The 27,088-nt window shown below is 36.3% G+C and overlaps 1 protein-coding gene across 1 annotated transcript in view; it reads left to right on the top strand.

Annotated features, from left to right (window-relative positions):
- The window catches only part of UNC13C (unc-13 homolog C), a 539,874-nt gene that overhangs the window by 432,050 nt on the left and 80,736 nt on the right, over positions 1-27,088 (top strand). Inside the window, exons 23-24 of the mRNA XM_073211882.1 lie at positions 1,956-2,033; positions 14,953-15,041. Of these exons, the coding sequence (XP_073067983.1) occupies positions 1,956-2,033; positions 14,953-15,041 (167 nt within the window). The remainder of the gene's footprint in view (positions 1-1,955; positions 2,034-14,952; positions 15,042-27,088) is intronic.

Raw genomic sequence — 27,088 nt, forward strand, 5'->3', positions numbered from 1 at the left:
TACCTTAGACCCACAGGGAGCAGGGTGATAAAACCTTTTACTCATATGGTCTTCCGCTTTTCATTCTATCATGGTCTTCCTTAGACTTTAGTATTCTTCCTGGTGAGATCATCCAAATTCAAGCCAAATATTCCCCCTCTGTTAGGGGATAAAAATTCCCAATGACCATATGTGTAACCCAGTGGAAAAAAGTCTCTTAGTTTAGTTTATTGATTTTGGATCAAGATGCTCAATAGTCTGTGAAAGGAAAGGAGCGACACACAGCAGCAATTCACCGGAAAATTCCGCTTTATTAGGGAAAGGTGCTGGGTTATATAGGAAGGGGCATGAGCTGATTGAGGTTTCACTTCTACGGGGCTGGTGGCTGTTGGCTAGGTGCTGGGATTGGGAGGCGGGCGAGAGGTGATTGGGCTTCAGGTGGCACCGGCGGGAACTGAGGACCCCGAAGAGAAGCCGGAAGTTTGCTATCTTACTGGTGGGGGCCCTTCAGTCTGAAAGTTTGACCATACCTGCTATAGAAATGATTAACCCTAGGTCAAGTGGCTTTCCATCATCACAATCATTTGTGGAACATTGTGGTTCAGCTTACTGAACAGAAGCTATGGCAAGAAAAGCTCATATATCTGTGCTAAAAAAAATAAAATCTTCATGTGACCGGAATCAAGGGAACAGAATAAAAGTTTAAAACTCTTTTCATAAATTGAAGTTAGGATGAGGTCAACTTTTGAGCCAAGTAAAAAGTTTTTCAAAGGTCAGTAATGTGTTCAATAATAAAATCTTTCCACTGAGGAGCACTACCACCTCTTTGATGTCCTCTAAGTCCTTGGCTTGCTTCTCTCTGATTCATTATTGGCTCATTTCCCAGCAACTTGGAAGCTATATCTATTTTCCTTTCTTTCACTGTTTTCCTCCTCTAATCTCCTGGCTTTTTGGAATCAGTATGCAACAAATATTAAATTATTCTATAACTTCTTTGAATTCCATTTTCCAATTATAAATAAATTCCTACTATTCTAAGGTCACATCTGGTCCTGTCACAAAGCTTTACTTATTTATGTTATGGTTATATTTCCTCCCCCTTAGAAACAAATCGAAAAACATTTTTTAAACATGTATTATGTGTAAGGCTCTGTGCAGTATTCTGTGAGTAAGAAGACAACACAGGTGTACATACAGTGCACTCACCGTCAGCTGGTGAGACAGTAAAAAGCAACTGAAATGTAAAGTGAAATAAAACAAATGTCAAGTGACAAAAAGGATACAATTTAGGAAAGAGAATGCTGTAACCTGAATGATAGATATTCAAATAGGAAAAGAAGTTCAAGTGAAGAGGCCACATACTAAACCAAGTAAGAGAGTCTAGAAAGCACAGGTGTTTTGGGGGGAATAAGCCACTTGGAGTTGAGAGTTAATAGTAATGCAGTAATGCAGTAGGTGCAGATGAAAAGGGAAACATGCCTTGGAGCCAAATAACTAAGGGCCATGAATACCAATGTGTGGCCTCTATTTACAGCCAAAGAGAATCCATTAAGGTGTTTGGTTTGTTTTTTTCTTGGACTTTTAAAAATCAAATGGTGTTCTGGTGGTTAAAACAGTGAAAAAAATACAAAAATTTAAGCTAATCTGATTTCTGAATAAATCTTTAAAAAGAGAATTTGGTTAATTTCTAAGTGTAAAATGCCACAATGTTAGTAAAAGAAACTTTAGTAGTACATCTTCAATGGTTTATTGTCTGAGTGCATTGTTAAATTTTGTTCCCCAAAGTGGTAATATGTTCCCCCTTCCAGTCTTAACTGTGAAAAAGTATAATCAAAATAGCAGAATTACTCTATTTGTCAAGTATGATAGGGATTTAGTGATAATTGTACACTTATTATCTTTAAGTAAAGTCATTCAATAATTTAATCTGTAAAGGATTCTCATGCTACTTTTTTTTGTGTTTACTTTCTTTAAAGCCCTGTATATTGATGAACAATATTCAACAATTACGGGTCCAGCTGGAAAAAATGTTTGAATCCATGGGAGGGAAAGAGGTGGGTATGTTTTAATGCCTGCATTTGCCAAGTATCTGTTTAGAGATCATCAACAATGTATTTCTTTGCTATGGAAAGTGTCATAATCAAGTGTTTACATGGTACAGCTAAAGAACAGAAAACAATAATCTAAAATACTATTAGCAACTAAGGTGATTATTATCCACAACAAAATACTTCAGTAAATACATTAGAAGTGTGAATTGTGGTGTATATGTATGCTACTGACCTATAAAGTTTTACAAATTGCCGATTTTTTTTAACCATACTGTGCAACATCAACTTGCTCTGAAATGTGCTTTGTGGTGCTTGGTGCTGGTGGTTCTTGGTATATCAGTGGTTTATTGGTCACATGCAAAAATCGGTCAGAAATGTGTTGTGTGCTGTGTCTGTAATGTGTCATATCTTTGTCCAACATCTTCGACTTGCAATTCCATGAGCAGAAGAAGGAAGGAGAAAGATTCTTTTATGAGGTTTGTGATAGTAAGCATCTTAACCTTTACCTGGCTGTTTTCCCCCTTGAACTTGAAAAACATTGCACTTCCTATTTATTCTCATTTGCTTGTTTGGATTAGGCAGACAGTGAAATACCCCTGCTTACTCCTGCTGCCACAGTTTTTCCTTTTACAAACTGACATGAGCATCCAGGGAATTGAGGCCTAGTGTTGGTGCCGAGAGAGAAGGTCATGCCTCTGGTCTTCTCCCACCACCACCCCTCCATAAAACAATCCCCAGCGCAGCTGCAATGTGTTGATATTTCTAAATTAATATTTTAGTTACAGTGTTCCTTGTTGTGGTAAATGTTTAAGATATATGGAAAGCTAAGGTGGATTTCAGAGCAAAGATCCCTTGTATTTCTAGGTTTATAAGGCTGAATATGCTTACTTTAAGATTAGGCCCCTTCCACGTGATGTTTCCTTTAACCCCAAAGAGACATTTATATATTTTCCCCAAATGTCTTTTTCAATATCCCTGGGCCTCAGTCTTTTGAAAAATGAACTTGTTATTTAGCATCCTACCAATGAGAAGCACTGTGAAGGTGCAAATTTTCAAAAATGAGCTTCTGTAAGTTGTGCTTCCACTGCAGTCAGTTTATTTTATATAAATTAAAGTTCCATTCCACAAAGTGTGTTAATGGTTGTTGTATGGCTTGAGGGCATCAATCCCATTTTCAGAATTCTTTTCTGAACTAGGTGAGCACCAGCAATTGGGGATCATAATTGGAGATTCCCTTTTGAATTTTAGTGCTATTTCATATTCAGACTTAAAGGCAACTTATTATTTTGAAAAGGAGTAAATAAATTATTGACTTATGTTGGAGAATTCTATCTCTTTTAGTGAATTTGCATCATTTAAGGATGAAGTTATCTTTAAAATGCCATATTTCCAGAAATTTCTCTTAATGCTACAACTATTTATTTCATTACTGTTCCATGGTTGGAACTCTAATGTGAGCAATATATTGCTGAGCTAAATATTAACCAGACAAATCAGACCTGTAATTGAAGTAAACTGTGTGAGCCCAGCACCTGCTAAACTGAAAATATTGTGGGGCAGCTTGTTCACCACACAAAAATGGATTCCTTATTTCAGATAAAAACAAGAGCTTGAAATGTACAGGTATTACATGATAAATGTAGTTGCAAAAAAAATGTAGTTGCTAAATCACAGACTCTTCTTACTGGACAAAATGAAGATACAAATACTAGGATTGGTACCTTCTCCCTTTATAATTCTTGCAATGTCAATTTCTAAACTCCTCATACATAATGCAAAGGGAAAATTCAATTAAGTAAATGAATGTCTAGCTTCTTACAATGCAACTCGTTAGGGGGACAGTGTAGACCCTAGTCCTGTCTTCTGTATTTAAATACTTTGATCTCTCCCTCTTTTACCCTCTTTCTCTGTTCTGGTGTCTCCCTTTCTTTGCAGTCTTTTCTCTTACTCTTTTCCATTTGTATCTCGGGTCATCTGTTCCTAAAGAAAAAGCTTTAGGCAGGCCCAGTCAGCACTGGAATAGGGACTGGTGAAACGTCAGGAGGAAGCAAGACCTGAACCCAAGTCTGACTGTAACATGCAGCTTCCTCGACAGAAATAAACTTTATTAATACAGAATTGTGTTGGAGTTGCTGGTTTCTACACTCAGCCTCCTCCAAGAAGCGGAATCTCAAAATAATAGTCAGAGTCTCTTTCTAATCCAGTTATCTGTATATGGCAGTATCTGAATGGGTTCTTTAACCTGGGGCTTGTATGAAGATGAAAAAGGGTTTTATTGAGAATGACAGAATCCACCCTCAGAGATGAGGAGAGCATACAGCACTCGATACTCTTCATGTTCAAGGGCCTTTAAAGGTAATCCAGGGTGTACTCATGCCAATTTCCAGCTTCTCCTCACAGTGGAACTGATTATAAAACCTTGACAGATTTTGCTAAGAGAAACTTTTCCAGCCTACTTTTTATTCTACTATTTTTAGGAGTTTCTTATTATTTTGTACCCCACCATCTGTGACACAATGTGTACCTCTTGCCACAAAAATCTAATTAGCAAATGATTGCTTGTGCACTTGCTCAAAATAGTTTTTAATGTCACTTGTTTATTAGTGGGTTTCTAAAAACAGCATCGCTTGCCTGTAATATCATCTGCAAAGTGCTGGCCGTTTGCAGTCTTGGTTGCATGCTGCTGCAGCTCTCTGCCGCTTTAACCCAACCATGGTTGGGGCAGCTGCTCTTTCCTTGCAGGATCAGCCTTTTTTCCTTTAGAAACAGAAATAGTGTTTGAAACCTTTTTTGGTGGAAAAATCTACTCTCGTTATGGAATCCAAGATGGAAACATTGCACAGCACTATGACAATCTTGGGGCTATGCTGTCCACAGTGGCTCCAAAAGCAGTCACTGTTAACAGATGCATGCACAATATCCTGTGGGCCATGCAGGCACATTCTTTCCCAGAGTCCTATTTAGGAAAGAAAATCAAAGGAGAATAGTGAGCCACTAAACATCTTCTCCTATCAAGTCACTCTCAGGCATTCTTCCCTGGATAACAATTAGGGGCATGTTTTAGCATAAACAGCTTTCTGATTATCCCAGAGAATACTAAAAATATGTAACAATAATAATGTCACACAAATCATGAAATAAAAGCAACCTTTAGGAATGTGGCCCAGAGTTTGTTTTGTAAAAAAAAAAATATCCCTGGTGATTTCTTTATATGCATACAGTTTTAGGAATCACTATATTAAAACATAAAATAGCCAATCCATGGCATGAACTGATGAGCTAGAAGTTAATTTATTTATGCCACAACCCCCATACTGTGTTACCTGTCCTTTATAATGCAGTAACAGCAAAGTGATCATTAGGATGCCAGGTAATAATTTTCATTCACTGATGAATGATAGTTTTATTATCCTATATTAGCTTAACTCAGACGTAAAACAGGCATACTTTGGTTTATATTAATAGCTTAATTATTTTCTTAGTATAATGCAGGACATAGCAATCACAAACAATACCTAGTCCGTGTTCATTTTTTTTCATAAAAACATATTGTTGCAGTCTAAAAAACAACTTAGTTGTGGTTCTTTAATCTGCAATCTAATTTGCGTAAGTACATGAAAAAGAAAATCAGATAATTCAGAATTTAATTTCTTCACAGGAAGTCATAAGATATTGGTTATGAAACTCTACGGAACTTGCATTCCAATAATCGATTTACAATTTTGACTGTGCTGTGTAAGCACAAGATGCATTACCCCTTCACAATATTGTATTGGCACTACTGTCTTCAGTGGTAGAATCCATAATTACCCATAAGCCTGCTAACTTACTGACAGTACTTCAAATTCTAGAAGTTAGTCATTATTAACATATTTAGGGGAAATGCAGTGTGGGGAAGTTGGGGTTCTTATGGCCAGGATCCTCACTGAACTTAAGCCACCTGATAAGTAACTGGCCTGTTGCTGGGCTGCCGCTTCCACACCTTTAGGCAATAAGCTATTATTGCACTATATAGAGAGCTCGGCCCAGTGCTCTGGGCGGAGGTAGAGACGCTAGTGCTCAACCTACTGTGGGGAGAACAAGCCGGGTAATAAACCCTTTCACCCCAAAGAACGTTTTGCTGTCAGTTTCTTTGGTCACACTGAATCCATAGCAAACTTGCCCAGAGCTGAAACCCATTGGCAAGACATGCAGAAAGGGTTTTTTGCTTAGCTAAAAATTCTGCCGCTGTGCTGACCACAAAGCAAACCCGTTAGGTACAAAGGCAATGTTATTTTATTGATATGTCTCAAAAGGATTGAATGGCTGCCTCATCTTGTTGGTATACTTTCCTGAACAGGGCCAAGAAATCTGGAACATAACCCCACCTATCTTAAAAATGTTTATATATTAATGAGCAACTTAATTCTTTTGTTTTATAAATGCATATGTGCATTGCTTTTCACTTTTTAATAATGGTTTTTACGTGTCAGTTAGAAACTGCATCTGACTACTCAAAAGTGTGTGTATGTAGCTGGTTGAAATTTGCTGTAAAATTCATTAGACATATGGACTAAATCTTCAGCTAAGCAACCCCCCACGAGAGTGAAAAGATAATAACCTCTGTCATGTTTTGCGTAGCACTCTCCTCTAACTTCATACTTGCTGGTTGCTGCCTTAAAGGAAGTAATACCCCATCCCAATAGTTCTTGGCCTTTACCATGAATCAGAACTAGCAGGAGAGCTGATTAAAAACCCATTGCTGAATTCCATCCCAAGACTGCTTGATTCAGTAAGTCTGGGTGGGGCCTGATGATTTGCATTTCTAACAAATCCCCAGTCAATGCTCATGTTACTGGTCTGGGGACCACATTTTGAGAATTACTGCTCGTTGCTTTTAGGACAGTAACCAGGTAATTAGGAAATGGTTCAGAACACTCCTTTGTTCTATCCTAACCAACCTACTAAAAATATTTTGAATCATGAGAACACAAGAGATTTACTGTATTTGAATGGATCTTGAGATAGCATGCAACAGTGCAGGCATATATTTGCATTAAGGAATGTAGTAAAGTCCAAAATATAGGGGACCAATTTGCAGTCATACAAAAGTATCATATTTTTCTTTAACATTCTGGATGTTGTGTTTGCATTTCGTATATAATCTTATTAAACTAGATGTTATAGTTATACGAGGCTAAGTTTTCTATTCAGGTTTCTGATCTGCCTCACCTTTCCTCCTTAATGTAAACAGACATATAATTCACTAGTTGATACATTAATGAGAATCAATCACTGTTTCCATCTCCTTTTCAACAAGTAAAAAGTAAATTAAGAAAACTAACAATGTATTAGATGTCATTAGATAGTGGACAATTGTAACTGTTCATGTTAGATCTTCCTTTTAGTTCCAAAATTATTTCCCAAAGTAATTTGCATAGTTCTTCCTATTTGATAAAAGTGTCTATTGTTGCCTACTTTTATTTACTGCATCTGTAGGACAGCAGGAGTTAACACAGGAAGTTTTTTAAAGGAGTCAAAATCCCCCAACATTTTCTAAACTCAAACATGTCTTTTAAATGAAAGTTTGTGATTGTGATAGCTTATTCTTCCATAGTTCACAGAAAAATCTGAAACCTCTAGCATCTTGTTGTGTAAATAAAACTCAAAGGTGAGATGTCATTTGGGTGAATTCAGTAAAAGCAAGCAGTTATTTTTAATTTTATGGCAGCCAATAACAAGGAGGATGTTTGAAGTGCTGGCCTTTTATTTGGCAGCATGAAGATATTGTCTGGTTTCTCTCTCCTCCTAACCATCTCTGCAATTAGAGTTAACAAATTGGACTTAATAGAAAATTAAGAGAATAATGAGGGCCAGAAGGGCAAATTGCATGGAGATGATTTAATAAATATGAATAAGAATCAACACTACTACATAAAGTTCAGATAACCACTAAGCATGCAAAATTAAGAAAACGTGCTGCCTAGGAGTCTGAGAGGTTTCTGGGTGGGTGATGCATGTCAAAGTGAAATACAGACCCAGGGATCTGTATTTCCCCAGGGATCAGAGAGTTACTCTTGAGCCACCAAATCTCTTTTTAAACACACCTCCCTGTGAACCTTAAGAAAACTTGAGAGAGAATACAAGCCACAGCCATGAGAGAAAGAGAGTTTTACTTTAACTGCCATTTTCTATAATAAACCTATTTTATTGTCTTGTTGTGATCCCCTTCAATTTCTTATGCCTATCTTAACAGACCATGAATCAATGCAGAAATTAGTAAAATTTGTGTCTTTAACCTCGCCAGTCTCCCTCTTCTACTTGACTGAGTGGCCCTCAGGAACCTCATGCAAATGGCTCCTGTCGCTTGATTTTCAACGGGTTCTCAGTTCAGTTGATGACACAGATTGCATTCACACTGCCTAACAGTGGATGGGTGCAGTAATGTGAACAGCCAAATGGAGAAAGACAGTGAGACAAAAAGGCAGTATTTACAGAAAAGATTCTGAACATAAATTTTGTGTCTCATTATTTCTACTCCTGACTTAACCCTACTCTGTCCAGTTTCAGAATTAGCAAATAGATGGAGCTAGTAAGCCCTAGTTACTTTTGGTTTTTATTTTTTATGGCCAATTTCAGGAAAGAATTTCTTAAAAGAATATAGCTTCTTAGAATGCTGTTTTTCAGTCCTTATGCCGCACCAGAATGTTTCATGTGACATGACAATATTATCCGGGCCATGGTTTTCCCTACCTGTAAAGAAGAGGGAATTGAACTATATCATATCTGAAGTTCATTCTAGTTCTAAAATTCTGTGGTTATAAGGACAATAACCTTCTTAACAATCCATAGAATATATGTTGTGGGTGAAAAGGAAAAAAAAATATTTAAGAGAAAAGAATCGTGTATCACTCATATGAAGCTTGAAGATATAATTTTTTTAAAATTCAGAGATATAGAAATAGAAAAATTTGTCATATATTCACTAACTCAAACTATACTGGATGAGTAGGCATTTTTCCCCTTAGTTGTCTAGGCTGATAAACCTAACTTAGCATATCTCAAAGGCATTTACTTGATTTGAAACACAATGACAGCTGAATCTACTGCATCATTTCTCTAATTAGGATAAGAGACAGCTACTGATGTTCATGTTTTTGAAACCAAGAAGTTGGAAGCATGAAATTTTAAAACTGCTACCCCTAGAATAACAGTTTGTGCAAAACCGTATGGCACAGGAAAAATGCTATAGTCTATCCCTGAAAATGACCTTTAAGTTCTTCAGGAGTGTCTCTCCTAAGAGGAATAAAAAAAGAAACAAAAGGCAGGGTAGCACTGGTAGAGTTGGTACATGTTTGTCTGCAGTAGAGAGGACTGTGGATTCTTTTATTTCTGATAACATACCTCAGAATCCTGGCTGAGCACCACAGCTCTACACAGTGGTTGAGGCCATTTTAAGGAGAGTGACTTCCTGGTGAATTCATTAGGGTTTTTCACTGATTTCTTATTCACATGTTTTAAAGTTGAGCTAGGTGTTTTAGGATGGATAAATTCTGGTCAAATATAAAAGGGTTAAAGAAGAGTGATCTTTTCAAAATAAAAGAAATAGTAAAAGTCTAGATAAGATATTAAGAACATGCCTGAAGCACTTCCCTGCCTGAAAGCCAGCTAGAGAGGTCAGCAGGTGCCATGATCAAATTTGGGCTTTATTAACACAACTCTAGGAACAGTTAGGAGAAGATGGGGGAAAGAAGGAAAAAAAACACAATTCAGAGATGATCGCAATATAGTGTGGGTGAGAAAAATTCTGCACCGGAAAATGGAAAGGACAGAACAGATGGAGGAGACATCTCAGAGGTGTCATCAACCATAGTTGGTATCCAAGTGAATATGGAAGGAAGAAGGCCGAGAGGGGTCAAAGATGACTCACATTTCTGCCTTAAACAACTATATACTATCAGTCAAATAATAAGACAATAAGAAAAATAAGGATGGACAGATAATAAGTTCACTTTTTGATATGTTGAACTTGAGGTCATCAAAGCGAAAAGGCTAATAGGCATATGGGAATATGGATATGATGCTTCGCATTCTGTCAAAGCTGCAGATAACAGATTCAGGGTCATTGGCCTAAAGATGGGCGTTGCAGCCTGAGGCATGGATGATTGCTCAAGAAGAGAATATAGAGTGAAAAAACAAAAGAGGACTGGGAAGGGAAAACTGAAGGACATTAATATCTAAGGATCCCAGAGGAAAAGAAATCAACAAAAGAGGTAGACATATCTGACGGAAAAATAGCTTGGAGAAGGTAGACTGCAGAGAAGTAAAGGAATAAAGAGCTTGAGAAATTAACAGCAGTATGAATGCAGGCTGAGTAGGATAAAGTCATTGGATTTGGCAATTAAGACATCATTGGTGACCTATATGTGAACATTCCAGTGAAATATCCATAGCAGAAACCACACTACAGAGGATAAATGAGTATTTAAGAGACAACGGAGGCAAAACATTTTATAGTAATGTTGTGAGTAGTTTGAAGGTCCAGAGATAGTATTAGAAGATATTATTTGGAACTACCATGGGAAGGTAGTTCCAAATACGTTGTTTTGTTTTATCATTTCTTTTTTTTTAATTTTAACATAAATATTTGGAAACATTTTTAGGATGGGGTAATAAAAATAACGGTGGAGGGACTGAAGATAGAGAGGGATAACTGATGGAATAAAATCCAAACGTGGAGCTCAAGTTGAAAAATGTTTCCCGTGAAAGTGAAGCTTTCTTTTTCATAGAAACAGTTGGTGGAGTTTGCCTTTATTAAAGAATTTTATGCAAAAATTTTGAAGAATGTGTGAAACCCACAAGACTAATCATCAAATTTTAGACCCTGTGAAGATGAGGGCCAGAGAGTGATCACCCTGCCTGACCTGTACTTCTTTAGATGAACAAACAATGGAACCCTAATACTGATGAGCTGAACACTAAGAAAGGCAGCCTAATAGCCCACAGAAAAGAGAAAGGACATGAGATAGCAATGAACACTGTGGGAAAGGAAAAAGTTCACCCTAAAGGGTCTCAACTTCTTCTAAAATGATCCTTATTTTTCAAGAGTTTGTATTGAGTTATGGAAGGACTTTAAATGCCACTTTCCAACCCACTAGTTCATCTCTAGCAAGAGCCTGGTGGTTGGATTAACAATTGCTGTTGTAAGAGGCTGAAATAGTATGTATCCCCTTTTGGTACCTTAGGGAAAGAATCTGTACTGGAAAAGAGCATGCAGAGTGGGTCTGGTAACCATATTTTTGGAACCAAACAAAGATCAAGACATAGTCTGACATGGTTTGGCAATGAGACAAAACTTTGAAATCAGGACTAAGTTGGTGACTCCAAAATATATGGTTGCTAAGGAAAAGATTTCAAATGCAAAAGTGTTCGATTAATAGTCAATGCAAAATATCAGTCCAAAGAGGAGAATAATTAGAAGAGAGTGCTGTATGGACAGTAATAGCAAACAGCACAGTCAGTACAGAAGCTAGAGCTACTAACAGCCTGGGGCAAACATCAGCTGGGGGAAGAATTGCCAAAGGAGGAGATAAGTGATGTGTCTTTCAAAGGAAAAATAGTGCGAGACTAACGGAGCAATAACTTCAAAGATACCTTGTCTGCTAGCTGTCTCTTCCAGAAAGTCATTTGTATTACCATAGGTCAAGAGTATAAAATATCTCCATGGCATAAAAACTCAAATGCTACCTTTTATGACTATGGTTTGTTCTGATCAACAGAACCTCTGTTTACCAGCCTAGATTTTGGAATTCCCAAACTTTTACTAGAGTATGGGCGAAATCTGTATTGAAAACCTCACTATAAATTCAGAATTTGACTTTGAGTAATGTCAAATTTTCATGGAGTATTTTCTTTTTTGCCAGTCAAGTTGTTCAGGAATACATGCTAATTCAGTTTGTAATTTAGAATAGTTTTAACTGTGACTTTTGAATGCTAGAATTTTTTTTCTTTTCAGCTTGTTTATTTTGCTTTGAATAATAACTAAATAATGATACAAAAAAAGGTTCAAGTTAATTTTGATGTTGAAGTCATATTAATTATAGAACTAGATTAAGTTTTAAACCTTTCTGAAAAAAAATTAGGTAAACTTTAACCTTTCCAAAATGGCCAAAAATTTGTAAAGTATGCTTTTGATAATTTAGGCAATAAAGTCTCAAAGCCTAAATTATTATTCATTATAAACTTTGGGGAGTTTTCAGGAGTAAGGAAAATTTCATCAATTTTGGCACATAAAGAAATGCAAAACTCAAGTACTGATAAATTTGATGACTACAGAGGATTTTTTGTAATTAGATGAGTGTGATATTTAGGCCCATTACTATTACATAAGACCTGCAATTTGTATATTGTCCTCAAAACCACTGTTCTTATTTAATGGTTTATAGTATGATTTGGATAACATAAACATCAAAATACTTAACTGAAACTAAAAATTTTCCTTTTTTTTTTTGCCCTGGTTACATGCCAGAGGCATTCTGTCTGCAACTGCTTAGAAACTCATGCTTCTACCAGAAAATGAAAACTGTCATCCAATACTTAAATTGCTATAGTTTGACAATTTCTGAATTTCAAGTAACAACCAATTACTTCATAAAAAATTTCCATTCACAAAATACCAAAAATGGACAAAAACAAATGGGAAAATAACATAATTTCATTGAGCTGACCTATCTAATCATTTTTGTATGACTTTAAAGTCATTATGCTAACAAGTGAACACACTGGCTCAATGTGTATATCAAACTAACATGAAAACACTAAAATATACATTTTAAATAAGCAATCCCATTTCCTGAAGAAAATCATACATACTCTTGGAGCCATATCCTTGGAGGGGGTGGATGTGTGGGTGGGAAATGACCTCTTATCCCTCCACAGGGATTACCAAAGAGAGGGGAGTCTGAAGAAGACCATCAGGGGGCTTTGCTCTAATTCCCTATTCCCCAATATTTTTATTCAAATAAAATCAGGTTAAAATTGCTAGTAGGGCAGTGGCAAGATAACATAATAATGATACACTCAACTTGTGCGGTTCCCTAGGATCACAGTGGGTAATCCACATGTTTTCTTGGTTAAGGTTTGTGGAGTTATAATTTATTAGGTTAATTGTGTTTAAATGCACATTAGTATCAGGTCTTCGTAAAATAAGTACTATCTAATTGTCTTTCTGAATCACTCACTGCCTTGCAACTGATTATAGCTGAATGGAACTCTCATAGCATGAGACTCAAGAATATTCTAACTTTCCAGCTCCTTGGAGAAGTCTCCATTTGTTCTGGTGGCCTGTGTGTCTGTAAATAGGCGTTGTAAGCTTATCTGATGATAGACAGAAAAAAAGATGTAAAGAGTCCAGAAGAATCACATCAGCTCAATAGAGGGGCAGAAACTAACCAATTCTGAAATCATCTGGATTGCAGTCAAAGCTGATATTAAGGATTGGTTTTATATAATGAATCAAGTGTCAGAAGCAAATACAATTTTCTATACCCATTTTAATGTTTTTAGTTATACTAAGGCAAATCAGAACTACCCAGCTGCTGAGGTACATAAATAGTACTTCTTCCTAATAATAATGTCTTATAGCACTAGAAAATGTCCTGGGAGGATTACAGGATTTATGGCAAGTAAGTGCCTCAGGGACACTATTAGGTCCTAGTCTGGCTCCCAGGAGTTCAAACTGATACTGGGTTCTTTATTTTCCAGTGTCCTTCTTAAGTTCTCCCATTTATACTAAGACTGCCTTTAATTTGTTCTACTCCTAAAAGCTGGCTTCACCCCATCCTCTACTTTTCAATAGTAGTTTAGCTTGTGCAAGAACTGTAGGTATTAATGGTAGAAAATTGAATTTCTAAAGACTCATAGGAAGAGTGATGTAATTTCAGAGCATATTCTAGATTTCCCTTTACATGAATTCCTGTCAACTTGACACAACACATCCATCTTAAATCATCCTTTTTCGACAACTAGTTTGCAAAAACATAATTAACAAATAACATAAAATTTTCTAAAGTGCTGGTAAAGTTTTTGCACTTAAGTACAAAAATGTTCTGCCAAGTTGATTGATGTATTTGTTTATAGTTATAAGTTATTTTGCAATGGTTGACATTTTTTAAAGAACTAAAATCACATAAAAAGAATAGTTAAATTTTAAAGTTTGCGTGTAAGAACAAGCATCAACTATAAATTATCTCATTTAATTATTTCTTCTTTGCCCCCAAATTTGCCCAATAGCTTAGCTTCAAGGTATAAGTACTTGAGTACTTAAAATTTGAATCTTGAACTCTGAGTTGCAAATTGGCATCTTAGTAAGAGAAGTTAGGTCTGTTACCTCCAGAGCAACATTGGAATGGTTGGGTAATTTCTTTTTCCTATTACTTTTAATTCCACAATTAGAAAATGCGAAAACATCTTCAAGTAAGACACAATACTCAAAAATTAATTTTTCTTACCACTTTAAAATTTTTAATGGCTGTGTTTATTTACAAGGGTATGAAAAATTAAAATATATTTTGAAGCAACACATATATTCAACTGATGTATAACATGTTAAATTTTCTAAGTTACAAAGTTACCACGTTCTGGAAGTTATTTTGTCTTGCCTTGCATCCCATTGCTGTAACCAATGAAGGCTTTGCTATTTAGCTCTTGTTTCTATGCATGCTATGCATTTTGATGAATTGTTTTTCATGTATAAGAACTCATCTGGTTTATTTAGAACGTCCTAAATTTTGCATTTTCAAATGTAAAAAAAAGGAAGGAAAAAAGCATATGTTTGTTACAGTGTTTGAAGTATACTTTTAAAAAGTAAAATGTTTTTTCTCAGAGAAACAACAGCATGCTTTCTTAGAACTCCAAAGTAATACTGCTTATGGTCTCTCTGCAGCTAGATCCTGAAGCTAGTGGGATCCTGAAAGAACTTCAAGTTAAACTCAGTGGGGTTCTAGATGAGCTCAGTGTCACTTACGGTGAAAGGTAAGTGGCCTAAGTAGCTGTTACACAAATGTATTAGGTATCAATTAATATTAATCATGCATTCAACACTGTTTCTCTCCTCGAGCTAGCTAACTCCATTTAACTTAAAAATCAATCTAAGCATCATCTCCTCTGAGCAGTCTTCCATGACCCCACAATCTAACAGTGGCTTCTTGCTGTGTGCTCCCCAAACTGTGTGTGCCCTACAGCTGGGAAGCTCTGACAACATTACTCCTATTTCTCTCACTTTACTATGCTGCTTACTATGAAGAAACCATATTTCATTCCTATTTGCAATTCTAGTGTTTAGAGCTTAGAAGACTGTTGCAAGAAAGGAGGGAGGGAGGAAGGCAGGAAAAAACCTTTACATACGTCAGAAGTCTGAGTTGCGTTCATGTTATTGACATCAATGTGTTTCCAAAGAAATAAACTCCAATCCTATAACTGAATAAAGTCAGGATTCTACGCTTTAGGTTTAAGAATCTTAGGATGAAATTACACTATGGGGAAACTACTGACACTTCTATCTTTGTTTCTATTTTTAAAAAATTAATTTTGCTTGTCTATGGTATGGTTCTAAAGAGAGAACCATAGTTTCATCCTAGATAAACTTCATTTTGGTCCTACAGAAAAAAGCCGTCATCTCATCATCAAATGTTAAAATAGGCAGGAAAGCAAATACATCTTTGAAGAGGCTCATAAATTTCATATAGAATTTGTTTTAAATAGTAGTTCAATAAATGTTAACTTACTATTTTAAACTGTGTGTTCAGTTTAATAGTAAATGTGTGTTTAGTTAATAGTCAAATCAGACTATTAAAATTACTCATAGCGTAAAGGCTAGCTCTCTCTTTGAATACCTTTCATCACTCATTGTGTTTCAGAAAGATAAATGCTTAGTAAATGTTTATGAGTTGATCATGTTACTTTTAAATCAGAAAGACTAAATAGAAACAGGCACTGACAGCATCATATTTTTCCTTAAATATAGGAATGAGGCAAAGTAAAGAAAAACCACATACTTGGCCTTCTCTTCACTTCAGGAGTGTGTTCATTGTCTTTATACAGCCTACCTTCACATCTCTGGTGTGAGATGCAGCCTTGCTGTACTGAGCTTAAAGCGATTGTACTTCCTTCTGTTTTGTATTGTCAGCTGACCTCTATGATTCTTCTTTTCTCAGCAGTTTTTGTAGCTCGCTGCTCTGTGTTTGGATGACACTTGGCAATGGGCCTTTGGTCAGCCGTTGCAGGCTTACCTCTCCTTACACTAGTTGTGAATTAATATGTGGTTAACAAAGAGACTGTTGCCTTTAACTAGGAAGGCAAAAATAGGGATTTTTTAGCAGTCATAGACAGAGAAGAGGGGTTGGGAAAAGCTCGGTGTGTTGGCAACTTTATGGGAAATAAGATTACTAAGCAGAATAGAAACTAGAATATAAATAGAAAAAGTATATTCAAGTTCCTTTCTGTAACGTATCTGAATCATCCTTATGAACAAGTACTTTTTGTTTATTTTGTTTGATGGGGGAATATTCAGATTATAAAGGCTAAAATGTAAATTATGATCTGAAAGAAATCTGAACAAACTTCAGTTATGAAATAAGGAGTGGTTCCCCTAGGAGGACACTTGAAGTTTATGTGAAGCCAGCTATTTTTTTTATGTAAATATTTTATTTTATTATTATTATTTTTTTTAATTTTATTTTGGTATCATTAATCTACAGTTAGAGAAGCCAGCTATTTTAACCTAGATATTGAAATGCCTGGTTACCCGATATCTATTTATTCATTATTTTTTAAATATAGAAAAGAATTTAATAATTTGTTCATTTAGGGCTTGGATTATTTAATAAACCACCTACATGCCATGCCTTATTTATAAATGAATATTATCATATGCTTGTTACTATGGATTTATCTCCTGCGCTAACAACCAGGTCTGTATCACGCGCATAATGTGGGTGGGTAGTCCATTATGATCCGTGTGATTATGCTGTGAAGCCAAATTGGATAATTTAGTCTGAATCCACCTTTCTTAGAGTCTAAATTAGAGCCTTAAAATTAAGTGCATAATTAATTGCCTCAAATCCATTTCATCTGGTGTTATTAAAACCCACAATTAAATAATTCTGGATATGTAGCTGGTAGGATAATTTTGCAGTGAAGCCAGGGCAAAGTCAAACCTCACATCTGAAGGCCTGGTTCCTGGGTTCCTGACATGCCCACAGGATACCCACCTGGGAAGTGAGACTGCATGATAACATTTCAGGGATTCTTGAAGATGTTCCTAAAATTTTCAAAACTTGTGCCATTTGGGATTCTGCTTACAACAGATATTTTGCAGTTTGGTGTTCTGGTTTTCTACTTCTCTTATTTATTAAAAATTGTTGACATGTGATAATAGTTTCAGGTGTACAACATAATGATTTAAGAATTATATATATTCCGTATATAGGTGAAATCATATGATATTTGTCTCTCTTATTTCATTTAGCATAATACTCTTTAGGTCCCTCTATGTTGTCACAAATGGCAAGATTTCATTCTTTGTATGGCTGAGTAATATTCCATTATATATATGTTCTACAGAATCTTTATCCATTCATCTATTGTTGGAAACAAGTTGTTTCCATATAGTGGCTATTGTAAATAATAAGACAATTAACAAAGAGTGCATGTATCATAGTGTTTTTATTTCCTTTAGGTAAATACACAGTTATAACCCAGTGATTCTACTTCTGTTATTTACCAATTCACAAGGGTTGCATTTTCTCCACATCCCCTCCAACACTTGTTATTTCATGTCTTTTTGATAATAGCCATTCTGACAGATATGAGGTGATATCTCATGTGGTTTTGATTTACATTTCCCTAATGATTAGTGATATTGAGCATATTTTCATGTGTCTGTTGGCTGTCTGTATGTTGTTAGAAAAATTTCTCTGCCTACTTATTAAGCAAATTATTTGTGGTTTTGGTGTTGAACTGTATGAGTTCTTTATGTATTTTCAGTACTAATCCGTTATTGGATATATCATTTGAAAATATTCTCCCATTCAGCAGGTTGCCTTCTTCATTTTGTTGATGGTTTCCTTCACTGTACAGAAGACTTTTTAATGTACTTCCACTTATTTTTGCTTTTGTTTCCCTTGCCTGGGGAAATATATCCAAAAAACAACTGATAAGGCAATGTCTAAGAGTTTGTTGCCTACATTTTCTTCTAGTTTTATGGTTTCAGGTCTTACATTTAATTCATTACAAGTTTATTTTTTGTGTATGGTGTAAGAAACTGGTCTGGTTTCATTCTTTTGTGTATAGCTGTCCAGTTGTCATAACACCATTTATTGAAAAGACACTCTTTTCTCCATTGTATATTCTTGCTTCCTTTGACATATATTAATTGACCATATAAGCATGGGTTTATTTCTGGGTTCTCTATTCTGTTCTATTGGTCTATGTGTCTATTTTTGTGTCAATAACATACTGTTTTGATTACTATAGCTATGTAGATATCTGGGATGTGGTACCTCCAGCTTTTTCTTTCTCAAGATTGTTTTGGCTGTTCAGCTCTTTGGTGGTTCCATACAAATTTTAGGATTATTTGTTCTAGTTCTGAGAAAAATGCAATTGGTATTTGGATAGGGATTACAGTGAAACTGGATAGTGTGGACATTTTAACAGTATTAATTCTTCCAATACATGACCATAGTATATCTTTCCATTTATTTGTGTTACATTCAATTTCTTTCATCAGTGTTTTAGTTTTTAGAGTGTAGGTCTTTCACATCTGTGGTTAAATTTATTGCTTAATGTTTCATTCTTTTTCATGCACTTATAAATGTTCATATCTTCTTAATTTCTCTTTCTGATATATCTTAGTATATAGAAAAACAACAGATTTCTGTATATTGATTTTGCATCCTGAGACTTTACTGAAGACATTTATCAGTTCTAACTTTCTAGTGCAGTCTTTAGGGTTTTCTTTATATTTTCATGTCATGTGCAGTGACAGTTTTACTTCCCCTTACCGGTTCAGCCCCTTTTCTTTTTCTTGTCTGATTGTTGTGACTGGGACTACCAGTATTATACTGAATAAAAGTGGAGAGAGTGGGCATCCTTGTCTTGTTCCTGATCTTAGAGGAAAAGCTTTCAGCTTTTTACCATTATGATGTTAGTTGTGGGTTAGTCAAATATGGCCTTTATTATACTGTAGTGTGTTCCCTGAAGACCCACTTTATTGAGAGTTTTTAACATGCATGGATGTTGAATTTTGTCATATACATTTTCTGCATCTATTCAGATGATCACATAGTTTCATCCTTTCTTTTATTAATCTGGTATATTATACTTTTTCTTTGTGGGTAATGAACCATCCTTACATCCCTGGAATAAATCCCATTTGGTCCTGTGAATGATCCTTTTTTTTTTTTTTTTTTGAGAGGGCATCTCTCATATTTATTGATCAAATGGTTGTTAACAACAATAAAATTCAGTATAGGGGGGTCAATGCTCAATGTACAATCATTAATCCATCTCAAGCCTAATTCTCGTCAGTCTCCAATCTTCTGAAGCATAACGAACAAGTTCTTACATGGTGAACGAATTCTTACAGAGTGAATAAATTCTTACATGGTGAACAGTACAAGGGCAGTCATCACAGAAACTTTCGGTTTTGATCATGCAATATGACCTATAAACCATCAGGTCAAATATGAATATTCATTTGATTTTTGTACTTGATTTATATGTTGATCCCACATTTCTCCTATTATTATTATTATTTTTATTTTTAATAAAATGCTGAAGTGGTAGGTAGATGCAAGATAAAGGTAGAAAACATAGTTTAGTGCTGTAAGAAGGCAAATGTAGATGATCAGATGATCAGGTGTGTGCCTATGGACTAAGTATTAATCCAGGCTAGACAAGGGCAGCAAAACATCCACGGATGCAGAAGATTTCTCTCAAAACAGGGGGGGTGAGGTTCTGAGCCTCACCTCTGTTGATCCCCAAATTCTCACCTGATGGCCCCCCTGCGACTGTGCCTGTCTTAGGTTGTTCCTCCCTTGAGGAATCTTACCCGTCTCTGGCTAACCAGTCATCTTCCGGGGCCATACAGGGAAATGTAAGGTTGGTAAGTGAGAGAGAAGCCATATTGTTTGCAAAGGTTAGCTTTTTACTTCTTTGCAGATTTATGCCCTGTGGCTTCTATGCCCAGCACTTGTCTCGAGGTATCTTTACCACCTGGAGGAATTATGATACTCGGTAAATTCGATATGAGGCACGAATTCTATTTAAAGTTTGTAATTAGGAAGGAAGAAGAAAAGCTATAGATGTAGCATATGAAGGAAACTTGGGAGGATTGATTATTTCTTTGACATATCTTCTTGTATAGTACCTTAAGTATGTATAGGTTTTAAACTACTAACTAATTTGCACACACATATTGACATAATAGGAATACGGTGACATAAGCAAAGCAAATCTATAATTACCAGCCATCTCCAGTGAAGCCAAGAAAACCATTTAGGCACCCTAGGCATTTGTGAAAATTTATCTATGATATGATGGATATTTTCCAACTGTACTTGAACCATCAGACAAATTAAAGCAGCCCATTTCTGGGATCTGTTCACATCCCATATGTTCTTTTAACCATAGATAGTCTATAGTCATGAGATTTTGGGGTGCTACAACTTGCACCCCTCCCAACTCCTGGTTGAGTTCCAACAGACAGATCCGGTCAAATTCGTTGTCTCACTGTATGCACATGCCAGCCTAGACATCTCCCTCCTCCTTCTCATGGCAAGTCCAGGAGATGGTGGGCTGGATGCAGCCACAACCGCAGCATCGTCCGGATCCCTGTGGAGGCTTTTTGATGATCATCCCCCGGCACGAGTCCTCCAGAGAGTGCTGATGCCGGAAGCTCCTCCTCATATCGTATCTTAGTTCATTTTCTGGGTATCCAAGCTAGGCCTTGATCTTCTGCGTAGAAACAAACAGACCCTTTGCCCACACTTTGACATGCCCTCTATACCACTGTGCAGAACTCATTGGAGGTCAGCACACAGTAACTGCTTTTTTTTTTTTTTTTAATTAAGAGAAAGGAATATTATCAGAAAAGAGTACCTCCATAGCTGATCATCTGACACCCTTTAAGTGATCAACATTAAGGATATTTAAAGCATGCGTTGATCTTTGATTTACCAATAGTTTTATCCTGTTAAGGAGTAATCCCCCTTTTCTTTCTTTCTTTCTTTTTTTTTTTTTTTTAATTTTTAATCTACACTTACCTGAAGAATACTATGTTTACTATGCTCTCCCCTATATCAGGTCCCCCCTAACAACCACATTACGGTTACTGTCCATCAGCTTAGCAAAATGTGGTAGAGTCACTACTTGTCCTCTCTGTGTTGTGCAGCCCACCCTCCCCTTTCTCCCTCCCCCCCATGCATGCTAATCTTAATACCCCCCTTCTTCTTCCCCCCCCTTATCCCTCCCTGCCCACCCATCCTCCCCAGTTCCTTTCCCTTTGGTACCTGTTAGTCCATTTTTGGGTTCTGTAATTCTGCTGCTGTTTTGTTCCTTCAGTTTTTCCTTTGTTCCTATACTCCTCAGATGAGTGAAATCATTTGGTATTTCTCTTTCTCCGCTTGGCTTATTTCACTGAGCATAATACTCTCCAGCTCCATCCATGTTGCTGCAAATGGTTGGATTTTTCCACTTCTTATGGCTGAGTAGTATTCCATTGTGTATATGTACCACATCTTCTTTATCCATTCATCTACAGATGGACATTTAGGTTGCTTCCAATTCTTGGCTATTGTAAATAGTGCTGCGATAAACATAGGAGTGCATCTGTCTTTCTCAAACTTGATTGCTGCGTTCTTAGGGTAAATTCCTAGGAGTGGAATTCCTGGGTCAAATGGTAGGTCTGTTTTGAGCATTTTGATGCACCTCCATACTGCTTTCCACAATGGTTGAACTAATTTACATTCCCACCAGCAGTGTAGGAGGGTTCCCCTTTCTCCACAGCCTCGCCAACATTTGTTGTTGTTTGTCTTTTGGATGGCAGCTATCCTTACTGGTGTGAGGTGATACCTCATTGTAGTTTTAATTTGCATTTCTCTGATAATTAGCGATGTGGAGCATCTTTTCATGTGTCTCTTGGCCATCTGTATTTCTTTTTTGGAGAACTGTCTGTTCAGTTCCTCTGCCCATTTTTTAATTGGGTTATTTGTTTTTTGTTTGTTGAGGCGTGTGAGCTCTTTATATATTCTGGACGTCAAGCCTTTATCAGATCTGTCATTTTCAAATATATTCTCCCATACTGTAGGGTTCCTTTTTGTTCTATTGATGGTGTCTTTCGCTGTACAGAAGCTTTTCAGCTTAATGTAGTCCCACTTGCTCATTTTTGCTGTTGTTTTCCTTGCCCGGGGAGATATGTTCAAGAAGAGATCACTCATGTTTATGTCTAAGAGGTTTTTGCCTATGTTTTTTTCCAAGAGTTTAATGGTTTCGTGACTTACATTCAGGTCTTTGATCCATTTTGAGTTTACCTTTGTATATGGGGTTAGACAATGGTCCAGTTTCATTCTCCTACATGTAGCTGTCCAGTTTTGCCAGCACCATCTGTTGAAGAGACTGTCATTTTGCCATTGTATGTCCATGGCTCCTTTATCAAATATTAATTGACCATATATGTTTGGGTTAATTTCTGGGGTCTCTAATCTGTTCCACTGGTCTGTGGCTCTGTTCTTGTGCCAGTACCAAATTGTCTTGATTACTATGGCTTTGTAGTAGAGCTTGAAGTTGGGGAGTGAGATCCCCCCTACTTTATTCTTCTTTTTCAGGATTGTTTTGGCTATTCGGGGTCTTTGGTGTTTCCATATGAATTTTTGAATTATTTGTTCCAATTCATTGAAGAATGTTGCTGGTAATTTGAGAGGGATTGCATCAAATTTGTATATTGCTTTTGGCAGGATGGCCATTTTGACGATATTAATTCTTCCTAGCCATGAGCATGGGATGAGTTTCCATTTATTAGTGTCCCCTTTAATTTCTCTTAAGAGTGACTTGTAGTTTTCAGAGTATAAGTCTTTCACTTCCTTGGTTAGGTTTATTCCTAGGTATTTTATTCTTTTTGATGCAATGGTGAATGGAATTGTTTTCCTGATTTCTCTTTCTATTGATTCGTTGTTAGTGTATAGGAAAGCTACAGATTTCTGTGTGTTGATTTTGTATCCTGCAACTTTGCTGTATTCCGATATCAGTTCTAGTAGTTTTGGAGTGGAGTCTTTAGGGTTTTTTATGTACAGTATCATATCATCTGCAAATAGTGACAGTTTAACTTCTTCTTTACCAATCTGGATTCCTTGTATTTCTTTGTTTTGTCTGATTGCCGTGGCTAGGACCTCCAGTACTATGTTAAATAACAGTGGGGAGAGTGGGCATCCCTGTCTGGTTCCCGATCTCAGTGGAAATGCTTTCAGCTTCTCGCTGTTCAGTATAATGCTGGCTGTGGGTTTATCATATATGGCCTTTATTATGTTGAGGTACTTGCCCTCTATTCCCATTTTGCTGTGAATGATCCTTTTATGTATTTTTAAAATCAGTTTGCTAAAATTTGGAAAAATTCCTTCCTCTTCTATTTTTCTCTTCTTGGAATAGTTTGAAAAAACAAGTATTGACTCTTCTTTAAGTGTTTGGTGGAATTCACCTGTGATGACATCTGGTTCTAGAAAGTTGTTCATTGGGATTTCTTAAATTATTGATCCACTTTCATTAGTAGTAATCAGTCTGTGTAGATTTTCTGTTCCTTCCTTCCTTGTTTAGTCTTGGAAGATTGTATGTTTCTAGAAATACATCTGTTTCTTCAAGGTTTTCCAAGTTGTTGGTATATAATTGTCCATAGTAATCTCTTATAATCCTTTTTATTTCTGTAGTGTTGGTTGTAACTTCTCATGTTGAATCCTTTTTTCTTGAGGGCTCTAAATACTCATAAGTTTTATCTTCCAAAGAACCAACTCTCAGTTTCCTTGATCTTTTCTATTTTTTTTAGGCCCTATTTCATTTATTTCCTTCTATCTACTAACTTTGGGTTTTGTTTGTTCTTGTCTTGTTCCTTTAGGTGTACAGTTAGATTATTTGTGATTTTTTTTACATTTCTTGAGGTATGCCTGTATTACTGTAAATGTACCTCTTAGAACTGCTTTTGCTGCATTCCAAAGATTGTGTTTTTGTTTTCATTTGTCTCCCTGTGTTTTTTTAATTTCCTTTTGGGCCTATTAGTTGTTTGGTAACATGTCCTTTAGCTTTCAAGTATTTTTTTTTTTTTTTTCCTGTAATTGATTTCTAGTTTCATATCACTGTGGTTGGAAAACATGCTTGACATTATTTCAGTTTTCTTAAATTTGTGGACACTTATTTTGTGTCCTAACATGTGATTTGTCTTGGAAAACACTGCATGTGCTCTTGGGAAGAATGTGTGTTCTCTTGTTTTTGCATGTAATTCTAAGTCCATTTGGTCTGATGTGGCATAAAAAGCCACTGTTTTCATATTCATTTTCTGTCTGGATGATGTATCCATTGATGTAAGTGGGATTAAAGTACCTTACTTTCATTGTATTACTGTCAGTTTCTTTCTTTATGTCTGTTAATATTTGCTTCATATATTTAGGTGCTCTTATGTTGGATGCATAGATGTTTATAAGTATTATATCCTCCTGTTGGATAGATCCCTTTATCATTATGTAAAGCCCTTCTTTATGTCTTATTACAGTCTTTGATTTAAAGTCTATTTTGCCTGATGTAAGTATTGCCACCCCAGATTTTTTTCACTTATGTTTGCCTGGATTAAGTTTTCCCATCCCTCACTTTCAGTTTGTGTTTGTCTTTAAGTCTGAAATTCATCTCTTGTAGGCAGAATATAGAAGGGTTTTGTTTTTTTAATCCATTCAGTCACTCTATATCTCTTGATTGGAGACTTTAGATCACTTATATTTAGAATAATTATGAAAGTTACTGTTTTCTGTTTGATTTATCTGTTCATTTATTCTTGTACATTTCCATTGTAATTGATGACTTTTTTTAATGTTCTGTGTTTTTATTTGCCATGAGGTTCCTATATGGCATCCTAAGTATAGAGCAGGGGAAGTTAGGGAAGTTTATAAAGGGAAGTTTATAAAGGGAAATTTTACTTCCCCTCCAACACATGTATATGACACACCTTTTTGTTTTATGATACCCTTAACTAATTTTTTAGATATAATTGATCCCTTAACTAATTTTTTAGATATAATTGATCTTACTCTGTTGGTCTTTTAACCTTCATACTACCTTTACTATATGCTTGCTCTTACTAGTAAAAATTTTTTCTTTCATTATTTTCATACTTCTAGTTATAGCCTTTTGTTCTTTTCCTCTTAAACATTTTTTCTAGGGCTAGTTTACTGGTGGAGAATTCCTTTAACTTTTGTATTCTGAGAAACTCTTTATCTCTTTTCTTTTCAGCACTTTGAATATATCATGCCACTCCCTCTGGCCCTAGGTTAGGGAAGTTTTCAGCCCCTTTCTCCTCCTAAGACCCCTATAATGCAAATATTAGTGTGCTTGTCGTGCTTGACGTGTCCTAGAGGTCTCTTAACCTATCTACATGTTTTTTAAATCTGAGTTATTGTATTCTTCAATCAAACTGGCTCTTTTTTAGATTTTTCTCTCTCTGTTGAATTTTTCACTACATTCATCCATTCTTACCCCAGATTCAGTTAGCAGTATAACCATTACTTTGAACTCTTTGTCAGGTAGATTACTTTACTCCTTTTCATTTAGTTCTTTTCTGAAATTTTATTTTATTTCATTTGGAGCATATTCCTCTGACTCCTCATTTTATGTTACTTTTGTTTCTATTAATCAGGCAAAACAGCTACCTCTCCCAATCTTGAAGCTGTTGCTTTATATAGGAATATCCCCTGCTTGTGCCTGGGGTCTTGGGATGGCTGGGGGTGCCCCAGTTGGGCTTGGATAGATGTGGGCAGGAGGTTGGGGGGAAGGCTACCTTGGAGGTATGTCTGCAACTGTAATGAGCTAGGGGCCTGGGAGTTGCTGAGGCAACAGGCTGGCTAGTGCTTCTGGACGTGTTCCTGTCTGTGCTATCAAGGTGAACAGGCGACATAAGCAATGGCACTTGCTAGTACCTCTAATTCCAGCATGAGTTCCAGCAACTCCCCCATTGTTTTATGGACTCTCTGGTCTTAATAAATTGGCTTCCTTAACTCATACTCTAGTTATCCTTTAAATCGCATGTTTTTTTCTGTGCCCTAGGAGTAAATCTGTGTGTGGGTCCCTCTGTGCTATCCCTCCCTACTGTTGATCCTAATGCCAAGGGTGGGGTTCCCATCATTGCTGTGTCTCCATGTGGTCCCTGTATCCTTTTTTGTGCAGAAGGTATTCATTCAACCCTCAGTTCTTCGGGAGGAATTTCTCTAATGTGTAGGTATAGATTCAGTGTGGGTGGGGAAAAGGTGAGTTCAGCTTCTTTAGACCATTTTAGACCAATCTCCTCTACATGTCTTTTAATGATACTTTTGGTACCAGTGGCTGACTGGATTAAGTTAACGAAATTCAGGAACACTTCATAGGAATTTTTCTGTGAGTATTTATCCTCTAGGGTGCTCACAAAGTCTGTCATTATTGAGTAGTACTGCTTTTAGTCAAGTTGATTAATAAAGACTCTTTCAACTTAAAAATCAATAGGAAAAAATCAGGTAAATTTTCAAAAAATTGATAGAGACAAAAGACTTTTTGGTGAAATGTAGGAGTGGTTTACCAGGCCTGGATTAATGCTAAGGTAGAAGTTACTATCTTACACAGTGACAACACTTCTTCCCTATGCCTGATCCCTCACATACAGCAACTTCAGATGGGAGTTTACCATATGCATCTATTGTAGAACCCTGTTCTCACAATTGTGGAATGTGAGTATCACACCTGCACAGTCTATCCTCCACCCCAAAACACTGTTACAGGAATCAGCATAAAGAAAAGTAACT

The sequence above is a fragment of the Manis javanica genome, chromosome 8 (assembly GCF_040802235.1).
Source record: "Manis javanica isolate MJ-LG chromosome 8, MJ_LKY, whole genome shotgun sequence".
Classification (NCBI taxonomy): Eukaryota; Metazoa; Chordata; class Mammalia; order Pholidota; family Manidae; genus Manis; species Manis javanica.